The sequence below is a fragment of the Pezoporus occidentalis genome, unplaced genomic scaffold (assembly GCF_034315485.1).
Source record: "Pezoporus occidentalis ecotype Australia unplaced genomic scaffold, CSIRO_AGI_Poc_V1 ctg405, whole genome shotgun sequence".
NCBI classification, from domain to species: domain Eukaryota; kingdom Metazoa; phylum Chordata; class Aves; order Psittaciformes; family Psittacidae; genus Pezoporus; species Pezoporus occidentalis.
Genome location: NW_026915731.1, coordinates 6,691 through 20,000, shown reverse-complemented (window position 1 = coordinate 20,000; position 13,310 = coordinate 6,691). Strand labels below are relative to the sequence as shown.

The window sequence follows — 13,310 nt, the reverse complement described above, 5'->3', positions numbered from 1 at the left end:
CATCACCAGTGTCCAGGGTGAACCTTTCCAGCCACAAGAAGAGGTTCTAGGGGGGCACCTGGTCCTGTGTGGCCCTTGTGGGTACCCAGGGAGGTGACAAAGGGTCAGACCCTCCCCTGGGGGGCCCGGGGCCCATTGAAGTGGTGACCCCCTCTCTATCCCCCCCCAGCTGAAGCAGGAGACCCAGTCCCTGTGCTGCTGCCTCCTGCTCGTGTCCGAGGACAACCACCAGCTCTTCTGCCAGGTGGGTCCCAGCGTGATCCCCCCACCCTGCTCCTATGGGGCCTCTTGCACCCCCTAACCCATCTCCATGGGGCTCGGCCACCATCCCATGGGTTCTCCTCCCCACATCTCTTGTAGGTGGTGGGGGACCGTGTCCTGGAGGAGGAGATCAGCTTCTCGGTGAGTGGGGTGATGAGGGCTGGGGGGCAATGGGTGCCACGGGCTCACCCGTCCCCTCCACACACAGCTCACCTTCGGGCGCCTGGGGCAAGTGGTGGAGGACAAGAAGTCCATCACCTTGAAGGACATCAGCGAGGTGGGTCCCATCCCGGACCCGGATGGGGACACGGTTCTGTGAGTGTCCCCCTTGGTGTCCCACGGGGCGCCCATCTCCCCTGGTCCCACAGGAGGAGCACAGGCAGCTGAGCAGCATGCTGGGCTGCGAGGTCACCTCCATGCTCTGCGTCCCCGTCATCAGCCGCGCCACCTCCCAGGTGGTGGCACTGGCCTGCGCCTTCAACAAGCTGAGCGGTGAGAGGTGAGCTGGGGACCCGGACCCCTTCCAGGCGCCCTTTGGGTACCCCCGTGGGGCGAGGGCTGGGCCGTTCACCCTGGGCCCTACTGAGGGCTCTGTCTTGGTGTCCCCCTTGGGGTCTTGTCCCCCCACTGCAGCTACACAGAGGCGGACGAGCACAAGATCCAGCACTGCTTCTGCTACACCTCCACGGTGCTCACCAGCACCTTGGCCTTCCAGAAGGAGCAGAAGCTCAAGTGCGAGTGCCAGGTGAGGAGCACACCTGAGGCCGTGTCATGCCAAGCGCACGCGTGTGCCCCGTGTCACGGCGGGTGCTGACCCTGGCCCCTCTGTCCCTGCCAGGCGCTGCTGCAGGTGGCAAAGAACCTCTTCACCCACTTGGGTAGGTGCTGGTGCGGGAGCAGCGCTGAGGGTGCTGCAGGGACACGGTCACAGGGGGGTGGCCGGGGGCTTGCACTGGTGCTGCACGGGTGCACACGGCATGAGCACGGAGCGCTGTGTGCATGCAGGGATGGGTGTGCACGCGTGTGCTGCTGCAGGCACACTGCCGCACATACACATGCACTGCTGTATGTATGTACTGCTGCATGTATGTACTGCTGCATGCACACTAATACACTGCTGTGCACATGCTGCTGCACGCACACACACATGCACTGCTGCATGTATGCACTGCTGCATGTATGTACTGCTGTATGTATGTACTGCTGCATGCACACTAATACACTGCTGTGCACATGCTGCTGCATGCACACTGCCGCACATACACATGCACTGCTGCATGTATGCACTGCTGCATGTATGTACTGCTACATGTATGTACTGCTGCATGCACACTAATACACTGCTGTGCACACGCTGCTGCATGCACACTGCCGCACATACACATGCACTGCTGCATGTATGTACTGCTGCATGTACGCTAATGAACTGCTGCATACACACACTGCTGCACGCGCATGCAGTGCTGCACACGCAAAGCACTGTTGCCTGCACACACATGCACGGATGCACACACACTGGTGCACGCACACATACACTGCTGCACATGCCCTGCATGCACACATACACACACTGCTACACACACACACTACTGCACATGCACTGACGCACACACACACGCAACATGCACACACACACCCCGCTGCATTCACACTGCTGCGCGCAAATGCACTGCACGCACATGCACTGCTGCACACACACGCTGCACAGGCTGCTGCTGACTTGCATGGGCTCTGTCACCGTCTGGTGTGCACACACACATGCACACACACATGCACCACTGCATTCACACTGCTGCACATGTACTTGCACTGCTGCACACACACGCTGCACAGGCTGCTGCTGACTTGCATGGGCTCTGTCACCGTCTGGTGTGCACACACACATGCACGCACACATGTGCACACACACACGCACACACACGCACACATGCACACACATACAAGTCCACACGCATGCTCCCATGCCCCTGCAGTGGGGGGGTGCAGGCAGAGCCCCCCTTTCCCTGCATGGGTGTGCAGGGAAGGCGCTATGGGGAAGGGGGGGGTACTCGGGCAGTCCCTGCGTGCCCCGGCTCCCTGACCCCCCCTCCCCGCAGACGACGTCTCCGTTCTGCTCCAGGAGATCATCACCGAGGCGCGAAACCTCAGCAACGCCGAGATGTGAGTGAGCCCCTGGGGGGGGCACGGGGGGTGTGGGTGACACCATTGGGGTGCTGGGACCCCCCCACGGGTGCCAGCAGCGTCAGCATCTGTTCCAGATGCTCCGTGTTCCTGCTGGACCGGCTCAGCCACGAGCTGGTGGCCAAAGTGTTTGATGGAGGAGTGGTGGACGATGAGGTGAGCGCGGGGAGCGCAGGAGGGGGCTTGGGGGGTGCCCGGGGTCCTGTCCCCAGAGTGATGTGGAATCAGGGAATGGGTTGGGGTGAAGGGAGCTTAAAGCTCATCTAAAGCCACGGGCAGGGACCCCTTCCATAGAGCAGCTTGCTCCAAGCCCCTGTGTCCAACCACACTGCCAGGGATGGGGCAGCCACAGCTTCTCTGGGCACCCTGTGCCAGCGCCTCAGCACCCTCACAGGGAAGAGCTTCTGCCTTACCTCCAACCTGAACTTCCCCTGTTTCAGTCTGAACCCATCACCCCTTGTCCTATCACTGCAGTCCCTGATGAAGAGTCCCTCCCCAGCATCCTTGCAGCCCCCTTCACACACTGGAAGCTGCTCTGAGGTCTCCTCGCAGCTTCTCTTCTCCAGGCTCAACAGCCCCAATGTCCTCAGCCCAGCTCCCCATGGCCCGCACCGCACAGCTTGGTGCCACCACGGGCGCGCTGACGGTGCCTCAATCCGTGTCCCTGCTGCAGAGCTACGAGATCCGCATCCCCGCGGACCAGGGCATCGCCGGGCACGTGGCCACCACCGGCAAGATCCTCAACATCAAGGACGCCTATTCCCACCCGCTCTTCTACCGCGGCGTGGACGACAGCACCGGCTTCCGCACCAGGAACATCCTCTGCTTCCCCATCAAGAACGAGAGCCAGGGTGAGGGCTGCTGGGGCCACGGGGACGATGCCTGCGGTGGGAGATGGGCTCCGCGTGTGTGGTGGTGGAAGGGTGCCCTGGGGCGTGGGGGCAGCATCCGGCCCTGGCACACGGGCGCTAATGTTGGCCCGAGGATGTGGCCGCCGTCCTGTCCCTCAGCGCATGGGCACGGGGCCTGCCCCCTGCCCCTGGGCACAGCACTGTCAACAGCATCTGGGTACCACTCCGGTGGCACGATGCTGTCCCCAGAACACGGGCATGATCCTGTCCCCAGAACATGGGCACAGCGCTGTTCCTGGTACACAGACACAGTCCTGGCCATAGCACACAGGTACAATCCTGTCCCTCTTACATGGGCACCATCCTGTCCCCAGAATGTGGGCACAGCACTGTTCCTGGTACACAGACACAGTCCTGGCCATAGCACACAGGTACAATCCTGTCCCTCTTACATGGGCACCATCCTGTCCCCAGAACGTGGGCACAGCACTGTCAACAGCATCTGGGTACCACTCCAGTGGCACGATGCTGTCCCCAGCACACGGGCATGATCCTGTCCCCAGAACGTGGGCACAGCACTGTCCCTGGTACACAGACACAGTCCTGGCCATAGCACACAGGTACACAGACACAGTCCACACACAGGCACACACAGGTACAATCCTGCCCCCAGAACTGTGTCCCCATTCCAGAACGTGGCAGCGCTGTTCCTGGTACACAGACACAGTCCTGGCCAACACACAGGGCATCCTGTCCTGCACACAGGTGTCCCCAGAACAGCAATGTTCCACACAATCCTGTCCCTGGGTACAGCAGTGTACATGGGCACAGCACAGCAGTGGGCACAGCACTGTCCCTGGTACACAGACACAGTCCTGGCCATAGCACACAGGTACAATCCTGTCCATAGCACACAGGTACAATCCTGTCCCCAGAACGTGGGCACAGCACTGTCAACAGCATCTGGGTACCATTCCAGTAGCATGATGCTGTCCCCAGAACACGGGCATGATCCTGTCCCCAGAACGTGGGCACAGCACTGCCAACAGCATCTGGTTACCATTCCGGTGGCACAACCCTGTCCCCAGCACATGGGCATGATCCTGTCCCTTGCCCATGGGTACAGCAGTGTTCCAGGTGCATGGGCACCATCCTGTCCCCAGCCATGGGCACAGCAATGTTCCAGGTGCATGGGCACCATCCTGTCCCCAGCCATGGGTACAGCAGTGTTCCAGGTACATGGGCACCATCCTGTCCCCAGCCATGGGTACAGCAGTGTTCCAGGTACATGGGCACCATCCTGTCCCCAGCCATGGGTACAGCAGTGTTCCTGGTACATGGGCACCATCCTGTCCCCAGCCATGGGCACAGCAGTGTTCCTGGTACATGGGCACCATCCTGTCCCCAGCCATGGGCACAGCAGTGTTCCTGGTACATGGGCACCATCCTGTCCCCAGCCATGGGCACCATCCTGTCCCCAGCCATGGGTACAGCAGTGTTCCAGGTACATGGGCACCATCCTGTCCCCAGCCATGGGCACCATCCTGTCCCCAGCCATGGGTACAGCAGTGTTCCAGGTACATGGGCACCATCCTGTCCCCAGCCATGGGCACAGCAGTGTTCCTGGTACATGGGCACCATCCTGTCCCCAGCCATCATCCTGTCCCCAGCCATGGGTACAGCAGTGTTCCAGGTACATGGGCACCATCCTGTCCCCAGCCATGGGCACAGCAGTGTTCCAGGTACATGGGCACCATCCTGTCCCCAGCCATGGGTACAGCAGTGTTCCTGGTACATGGGCACCATCCTGTCCCCAGCCATGGGTACAGCAGTGTTCCTGGTACATGGGCACCATCCTGTCCCCAGCCATGGGTACAGCAGTGTTCCAGGTGCATGGGCACCATCCTGTCCCCAGCCATGGGTACAGCAGTGTTCCTGGTACATGGGCACCATCCTGTCCCCAGCCATGGGCACAGCAGTGTTCCAGGTACATGGGCACGATCCTGTCCCTAGAACATGAGCACCATCATGTTCTTACTGCATGGGCATAATCCTGTCCCCAGCCATGGGCACCATCCTGTCCCCAGCCATGGGTACAGCAGTGTTCCAGGTGCATGGGCACCATCCTGTCCCCAGCCATGGGTACAGCAGTGTTCCTGGTACATGGGCACCATCCTGTCCCCAGCCATGGGTACAGCAGTGTTCCAGGTGCATGGGCACAATCCTGTCCCCAGCCATGGGCACCATCCTGTCCCCAGCCATGGGTACAGCAGTGTTCCAGGTGCATGGGCACAATCCTGTCCCCAGCCATGGGCACCATCCTGTCCCCAGCCATGGGTACAGCAGTGTTCCAGGTGCATGGGCACAATCCTGTCCCTAGCCATGGGTACAGCAGTGTTCCTGGTACATGGGCACCATCCTGTCCCCAGCCATGGGTACAGCAGTGTTCCTGGTACATGGGCACCATCCTGTCCCCAGCCATGGGTACAGCAGTGTTCCAGGTACATGGGCACCATCCTGTCCCCAGCCATGGGTACAGCAGTGTTCCTGGTACATGGGCACCATCCTGTCCCCAGCCATGGGCACAGCAGTGTTCCTGGTACATGGGCACCATCCTGTCCCCAGCCATGGGTACAGCAGTGTTCCAGGTGCATGGGCACCATCCTGTCCCCAGCCATGGGTACAGCAGTGTTCCTGGTACATGGACACCATCCTGTCCCCAGCCCATGGGTACAGCAGTGTTCCAGGTACATGGGCACCATCCTGTCCCCAGCATCACCATCCGCAGCCCAGGGGCCCCATCCTGTCCCCAGGCATGGGCCTGATCCTGCCCCTGTGCCCCTCCGTCTCCCTGCAGAGGTGATCGGGGTGGCGGAGCTGGTGAACAAGATCAACGGGCCCTGGTTCAGCAAGTTCGATGAGGACCTGGCCACCGCCTTCTCCATCTACTGCGGCATCAGCATCGCCCATGTATGAGGAGGGGGGAACAACGGCGGGGCGAGGGGGAGCCAGGGGTGGGCACAGCACAGGGATGATGGGGGGACATTGTGTGGTCCCTGTTCCCTGGGGATAAGCGGTGGAGGGGATGGGATGGGGTGAGATCGGATGGGATGGGATAAAATGGGGTGAGATGGGATGAGATGGATTGGGATGGGATGAAATGGGATGAAATGGGATGAGATGGATTGGGATGGGATGAAATGGGATGAAATGGGATGGGATAAAATGGGACGAGATAGGATGGGATGAGATGGATTGTGATTGGATGGGATGGGATGGAATGGAATGAGATGAGATGGGATGTGATGGGGTGGAATGGGATAGGATGTGATGGGATGGGAATGGGATGGGATGAGGTGGGATGGAATAAGATGGGGATGGGATGGATGGGATTAGATGGGATAGGATGGGATAGGATGGAATGGAATGGAATGGGATGGGATGGAATGGGATGGGATGGAATGGGATGCGATGGATGGATGGGATGGGATGGAATGGGATGGGATGGAATGGAATGGGATGGAATGGGATGCAATGGATGGGATGGGGTGGCATGGGAAGGGATGGATGGGGAGGGCACACATGGATGTGCTGGCTGACTGGGAGGTACTGGGAGGCTTTGGGGTCCCCTCCAGAGCTCCATAACCCCCCTCCCACCCCGCAGTCTCTGCTGTACAAGAAGGTGAACGAGGCGCAGTACCGCAGCCACTTGGCCAACGAGATGATGATGTACCACATGAAGGTGAGGGGACACGGGGACAGGGATGGGGACACGAGCTGGGACCGCCACCACCACCACCATGGTGCCCCCCACCCCACCCCGCGGTGGTGACCCAATGTGGCGGGGGTACCCCGGGGATGCTGTGGCCCCAGGGACAGCGTGGGGACCCCTGGGGACCTGCTCGCGCCGCAGGTGTCGGATGATGAGTACACGAAGCTGCTGAACGAGGGCATCCAGCCCGTGGCCACCATCGACCCCAACTTCGCCAACTTCACCTACACCCCGCGCTCGCTGCCCGAGGATGACACCTCCATGGTGAGGACTGTGGGGATGGTCCCAAAATGCAGCTGCCTGCCGGGGCGGGGGGGAACGACACCCTGCTGGGCACTGTCACCCGCTGCCACCCCCCTGTCCCCTCCCCAGGCCATCCTGAGCATGCTGCAGGACATGAACTTCATCAACACCTACAAGATGGACCGTCAGACGCTCACCAGGTGGGTCCCCATCCCTGTCCTCATCCTTGTCACCATCCCCATCCTTATCCTTACCCTTATCCTTACCCTTATCCTTACCCTCCTTGCCCTTGTCCTTATCCTTATTCTTGTCCTTATCCTTATTCTTGTCCTTATCCTTATCCTTATCCTTATCCTTATCCTTATCCTTATCCTTATCCTTATCCTTATCCTTATCCTTATCCTTACCCTCCTTGTCCTTGTCCTTATCCTTGTCCTTATTCTTATCCTTCTCGTTATCGTTATCCTTCTCCTTCTTGTTATCGTTATCCTTATCCTTACCCTTACCCTTATCCTTATGCTTATCCTTACCCTCCTTGTCCTTGTCCTTGTCCTTGTCCTTGTCCTTGTCCTTATCCTTATTCTTGTCCTTATCCTTATCCTTATCCTTATCCTTAGCCTTAGCCTTAGCCTTACCCTTATCCTTACCCTTACCCTTATCCTTACCCTTATCCTTACCCTTATACTTATCCTTATCCTTACCCTCCTTATCCTTATCCTTATCCTTATCCTTATCCTTGTCCTTGTCCTTGTCCTTGTCCTTGTCCTTGTCCTTGTCCCCGTCCCCATCCTTATGCTTGTCCCCATCCCCATCCCCATCCCATCCTGCCAGGGTCCACCCAGCCAAGTGAAGGTCCCCATGGGTACAAAGTCCCCCCCAACCCATGTCCCTGTGTCCCCCCCCAGGTTCTGCCTGATGGTGAAGAAGGGCTACCGGGACCCCCCGTACCACAACTGGATGCACGCCTTCTCCGTCTCCCACTTCTGCTACCTGCTCTACAAGAACCTGGAGCTCGTCAACTACCTGGAGTAAGGCTGGAGCCCGTCCCCGTGCCCTGTCCCCATGGGGTGTTCCCTGCCCTCCCGCCTGCCTCAGTTTCCCTCCTTCCCCCATCTCAGAGACATCGAGATCTTTGCCCTCTTCATCTCCTGCATGTGCCACGACCTGGACCACAGAGGCACCAATAACTCCTTCCAGGTGGCCTCGGTGAGCCGAGCCCGGCGCTGGGACGCGCAGGGGTTGTGGGGACAGGGATGGAGACGGGGCCCGGGGGGTTCTGCACCCCCATAACCCCATGGATCCCACCTCTTTGCCTTGCAGAAATCAGTCCTGGCTGCGCTGTACAGCTCAGAGGGCTCCGTCATGGAGGTAAGGTCCACCCTGGCCGTGGTGGTGGGGCAGGACCCTGCCTGCACCCTGCCTGCTCCATGGTCCCGTCTCCTCCTGCAGCGGCATCACTTCGCCCAAGCCATCGCCATCCTCAACAGCCAAGGCTGCAACATCTTTGACCACTTCTCCCGCAAGGTGAGCCCCAAAGCTTGGTCCCTCTTCCACGCGGAGCATCCCACATCCCACCGGAGCTCCCCGTCTCTGCATCCGGCTCTTGGGATGCTGGTAGTCACCTTGCCTGGCCCTGCAGGACTACCAGCGCATGCTGGACCTCATGAGGGACATCATCCTGGCCACCGACCTGGCGCATCACCTCCGCATCTTCAAGGACCTCCAGAAGATGGCAGAAGGTGAAGACCACGGGATAAGGGGTTGTGGTGGGACCTCAGCCCACCAAGGCTGGGAGTTGGCACCGCGGGTCCCCATAGTCCTCATGCAGGGGGTGATGGGGGCTGTGGGGCTCCTTCCTGAGCCCCCCAACCCCTGCCCCACAGTGGGCTACGACCCCAAGAACAAGCAGCACCACAGCCTCTTGCTCTGCCTGCTCATGACCTCCTGCGACCTCTCCGACCAGACCAAGGGCTGGAAGACCACCAGGAAGATCGCGGTGAGCGTCCCACCGTGGGGCTGACCCCTTAGGAGCTGCCCCATAGCACCTGCATGTCCCCCAGCACTGGAACCGACCTGCCCCCCATCATGCCCTAGGGAAGTGGTTCCTCCATGAAGGGACCCCATGGCCACGCAGTAGCTCCCCATGCCAGGAGCCTCATGGGGACATGGAGAGGGGTCTGGGGGGTGGATGGGGTGGGGGGGGTCACCCCGGTGTGCACCCCTCCATGCTGACAGCCTGTCCCTTGCAGGAGCTGATCTACAAGGAGTTCTTCTCCCAGGGTGACCTGGTAGGTGGCACCAAGGCTTGGGCTTGGCCAATGCTCTTGGCAAGCACCAAAGGGGCTTGGGTGAGGTGGGAGGTGGAACAGGGAGGTCTGGCCCAGAGATGTTATGGGTGTTCCATCCCTGGCAGTGTTCAAGGCCAGGCTGGACACAGCAAGCTGCTCTAATGGAAGGGGTCCCTGACATGGCCCCACCTCCATCCTTATCCTTCTCCCCATCCCCATCTCCATCCCCATCCCCATCCCTATCCCCATCCTCATCCCCATCTCTACTCCCATCCTCATCTCCATCTCTATCCCCATCCTTGTTCCCATCCTTATCTTTGTCCCCATCCTTGTCCCAATCCCCATCCATGGTCCCATCTCCATCCTTATCTTTGTCCCCATCCCCATCCTTGTCCCCATTCCCATTCTTGTCCCAATCCCCATCCTTGGTCCCATCTCCGTCCTTATCTTTGTTGCCATCCCCATCCTTGTCCCCATCCCCATCCTTGTCCCAATCCCCATCCTTGTTCCCATCTCCATCCTTATCTTTGTCCCCGTCCCCATCCCCATCCTTGTCCCAATCCCCATCCTTGTTCCCATCTCCATCCTTATCTTTGTCCCCATCCCCATCCTTGTCCCCATCCCCATCCTTGTCCCAATCCCCATCCTCGTTCCCATCCCCATCCTTATCTTTGTCCCCATCCCCATCCTTGTCCCCATCCCCATCCTTGTCCCAATCCCCATCCTTGTTCCCATCTCCATCCTTATCTTTGTCCCCGTCCCCATCCCCATCCTTGTCCCCATCCCTATCCTTGTCCCCATCCCCATCTCTATCCTTCTTTCTATTCCCATCCCATCCTCACCCCCATCATGTCCGGGGTTTGCAACTGGATGAGCTTCAAGCTCCCTTCCAACCCAAGCCATCCCATGATGGTCTGACTGGAGAAGGGATGACCATTGCCATTGACCATCTCTACAGGAGAAGGCCATGGGCAACCGCCCGCTGGAGATGATGGACCGGGAGAAAGCCTACATCCCGGAGCTGCAGATCAGCTTCATGGAGCACATCGCCATGCCCATCTACAAGTGAGCACCCCCGTGGCTGCTGGGTCTTCCCCATGCTGTGGGGCTCCCGAGCGGCGTGGTCGCACCTCGGCGGGTTCAGCCCCACGCTGATGGGTTCTCCCCCTATAGGTTGCTCCAGGACCTCTTCCCGAAGGCATCGGAGCTCTATGAGAGGGTGGCCAGCAACCGGGAGCAGTGGACGAAGGTGTCCCACAAGTTCACCATCCGCGGCCTGCCCAGCAACAACTCCTTGGACTTCCTGGATGAGGAATACGACCCCCAGCTCAATGGATGCCTGGAGCCCGAGGGGGGACACCCCATGGCAGGGGCTGAGTGAAGGGGGTGACGGGGGGGACACCATGGATGGTCCCGTCCCGTCCCCCCCCAGCCCATGGGGAGGAGGTTGTGGGGTGGTGGGGACGGACACGAGTGACTGGAGCACCATGGCGAGGGCTCAGCCACCACCCACCTCCCCTCCAGCGGGGACTGTCCCCTTCCTGTGGGTGTTCGTTCAGGTGCCACCTTCACCTTGGGGCCCTCTTTGGTGGGACTCTGCCTTGGGGCCCTGTGGGGACACTATGGGGACGCCATGGGGACGCCATAGGGCTGGGTGTGCTTTCAACTGCCTTAAGGCTGCAGGTTTTGTCTCCATAGGGTGACAACGGGGACGATGTCCTCAATGGAAGCACCCTCAAAGGGTTCTCACCTGAAATGGGGTCAATGGGATGGAGGGGGATGAGGGGCAATGGGAGTGCTGGTGATGGGGTGAATGGCGTGGGGACATCCCTATGGACCCCAAAGGTGGAGCCAAGGCTGGGGAGGTGGGATGGGAGTGCTGGGGATGGAGGAGCCAGGATGAGACCCATGGAAAGAGGCTGGATCTACATAGAGGAGGCATCTGGGGCAGGATGCCCATGACCATGGCGATGCTCTGCCTGCATCCAGCCCCACCACACTGGAGAACCCCCCTGCCTCTAACCCCCCATCACCCATGGGAGGCCCCGTGTCTTTCACCCAGCCTGGTCCCACCAAACCATGACCCCTGCAAGGGCTACACCCGTGCCAAGGCTGCAGGATTGGTCCCCACCACGTGGTGTCTCTGTGGCTCAGCACCGTGGTGCCCATCCTGGAGCCTCCTCGCTGCAAGTGGCTGCACCAGTGACCAACCCGTCCATGGCATCACCCCGCTGTGGCCACCATGCATGGACCCCACCATTGTCCCTCTGGTCCTGCAGAGCACCATGCATGGACCCTGATGGTCTCCTGTGGCCCCTCTGGTCCTGCAGAGCACCATGCATGGACCCTGATGGTCTCCTGTGGCCCCTCTGGTCCTGCAGAGCACCATGCATGGACCCTGATGGTCTCCTGTGGTCCCTCTGGTCCTATAGACCACCATGCATGGACCCTGATGGCTTCTTGTGGTCCTTCTGGTCCCATCAACTGCCATGCATGGACCTTACCATCCTCCCATGGACCCTCTGGTCCCACGGACCACCATGCATGGACAGCAATGGCCTCCTGTGGTCCCCCTGGTCCTACTTAGCACCATGCATGGATCCTGATGGTTTCCTGTGGTCCCTCTGGCCATGCATGGACCCTGCCAGTGTCCCACCACCCCTCCTGCCTTGCTGCCTGATGCATATGGACCCCACCATCCTCCTGTGGTCCTGTTGACCACCATGCATGGACAGTGATGCCCTCCTGTGGTCCCTCCTGTCCTACCAACCACCATGCATGGACCCTGATGGTCTCCTGTGGTCCTTCTAACCCATCAATCACCATGCATGGACCCTTCTGGCCACCCCATGGTCCCCCCAGCCCCACCACCAGATACGTGTGGACCCCTCTGCTCCATCAGCCCCACAGTGCCCCTCCAGGTCTTTGTCACCCCACTTAAAGCCACCCAAACCAGCCATGAGCAGGAGAACCAGGGCAGGGGGAGCCAGGAATGAGGCACTGGGGTGCACCGAGCCCCTCTGGCTGCTCCATCCAGCCCATGGGAGCCGATGGCTCCATCAGCACCACCACGGCAGAGGAAGGTGATGGAAGCAGCACAGTGAAGTCCTGGCTCTACTGGGGTTGGTCCCGATGGGGTTGGTCCCACCAGGATCAAGGGCAGCTTGGCCTGGTCTCCTGGGGTGCCCTGGAGCACACGTGTCTATGGGAGCATCAGGAGAACCTCGCCATGGACAAAGAGAACTCAATTCCTTTTGCCTTACCTACTCGGAGATGCCTTTGCCCAAACCCTGGTAGGACCCATGCGGTGACCACGTTGGCTGCTGGCTTCTCCTACAAGACCCCCCAAGCCCTTGGCCACCACGAGATGACACAAGGGGGGATATGGATGGTCCCACAAGCAGCGAACCCCCCCCACACACTGCAAGAGGAGGAGGGTGGCTCCATCCCTGGTGTGACACCAGCGTGGTCACGGACCAATGTTCCCCATCCAGCCGGTACCTGCATCCCGGAGCCAGTGAGGGAGCCTCACACCCCAGACGGGTGCCGATGGATGCGGGGATGCGGATCCCGCCTGGGGTGCCGCGTCCCGGGTACCACAGGTCCCCGGCCGCATCCCGCTTCCCCAGCCCCTGCCGCCGGTGGGCGCTGCTCCCCCGGTTCCCGGTGGATACCGGGCAGCGGAGCCTCCGCCGGCTCCTCCGCGCCCCGCTC

General features: G+C 60.3%; 1 protein-coding gene across 2 annotated transcripts in view; it reads left to right on the top strand.

The window, feature by feature from the left end:
* The window catches only part of PDE2A (phosphodiesterase 2A), a 57,959-nt gene extending 45,864 nt beyond the window's left edge, over positions 1-12,095 (top strand). For both annotated transcript variants that reach the window (XM_062633840.1, XM_062633839.1), the window contains 22 exons: positions 170-244; positions 361-402; positions 470-538; positions 630-760; positions 895-1,006; positions 1,100-1,139; positions 2,358-2,421; positions 2,520-2,598; positions 3,116-3,293; positions 6,151-6,263; positions 6,958-7,035; positions 7,207-7,329; positions 7,438-7,508; positions 8,214-8,336; positions 8,427-8,514; positions 8,629-8,676; positions 8,758-8,832; positions 8,948-9,047; positions 9,192-9,304; positions 9,558-9,596; positions 10,555-10,661; positions 10,770-12,095. In XM_062633840.1, coding sequence (XP_062489824.1) covers positions 170-244; positions 361-402; positions 470-538; positions 630-760; positions 895-1,006; positions 1,100-1,139; positions 2,358-2,421; positions 2,520-2,598; positions 3,116-3,293; positions 6,151-6,263; positions 6,958-7,035; positions 7,207-7,329; positions 7,438-7,508; positions 8,214-8,336; positions 8,427-8,514; positions 8,629-8,676; positions 8,758-8,832; positions 8,948-9,047; positions 9,192-9,304; positions 9,558-9,596; positions 10,555-10,661; positions 10,770-10,977 — 2,076 coding nt within the window. In that variant the 3' untranslated portion in view covers positions 10,978-12,095. The remainder of the gene's footprint in view (positions 1-169; positions 245-360; positions 403-469; positions 539-629; positions 761-894; positions 1,007-1,099; positions 1,140-2,357; positions 2,422-2,519; positions 2,599-3,115; positions 3,294-6,150; positions 6,264-6,957; positions 7,036-7,206; positions 7,330-7,437; positions 7,509-8,213; positions 8,337-8,426; positions 8,515-8,628; positions 8,677-8,757; positions 8,833-8,947; positions 9,048-9,191; positions 9,305-9,557; positions 9,597-10,554; positions 10,662-10,769) is intronic.
* The last annotated feature ends 1,215 nt before the right edge of the window (positions 12,096-13,310 follow it).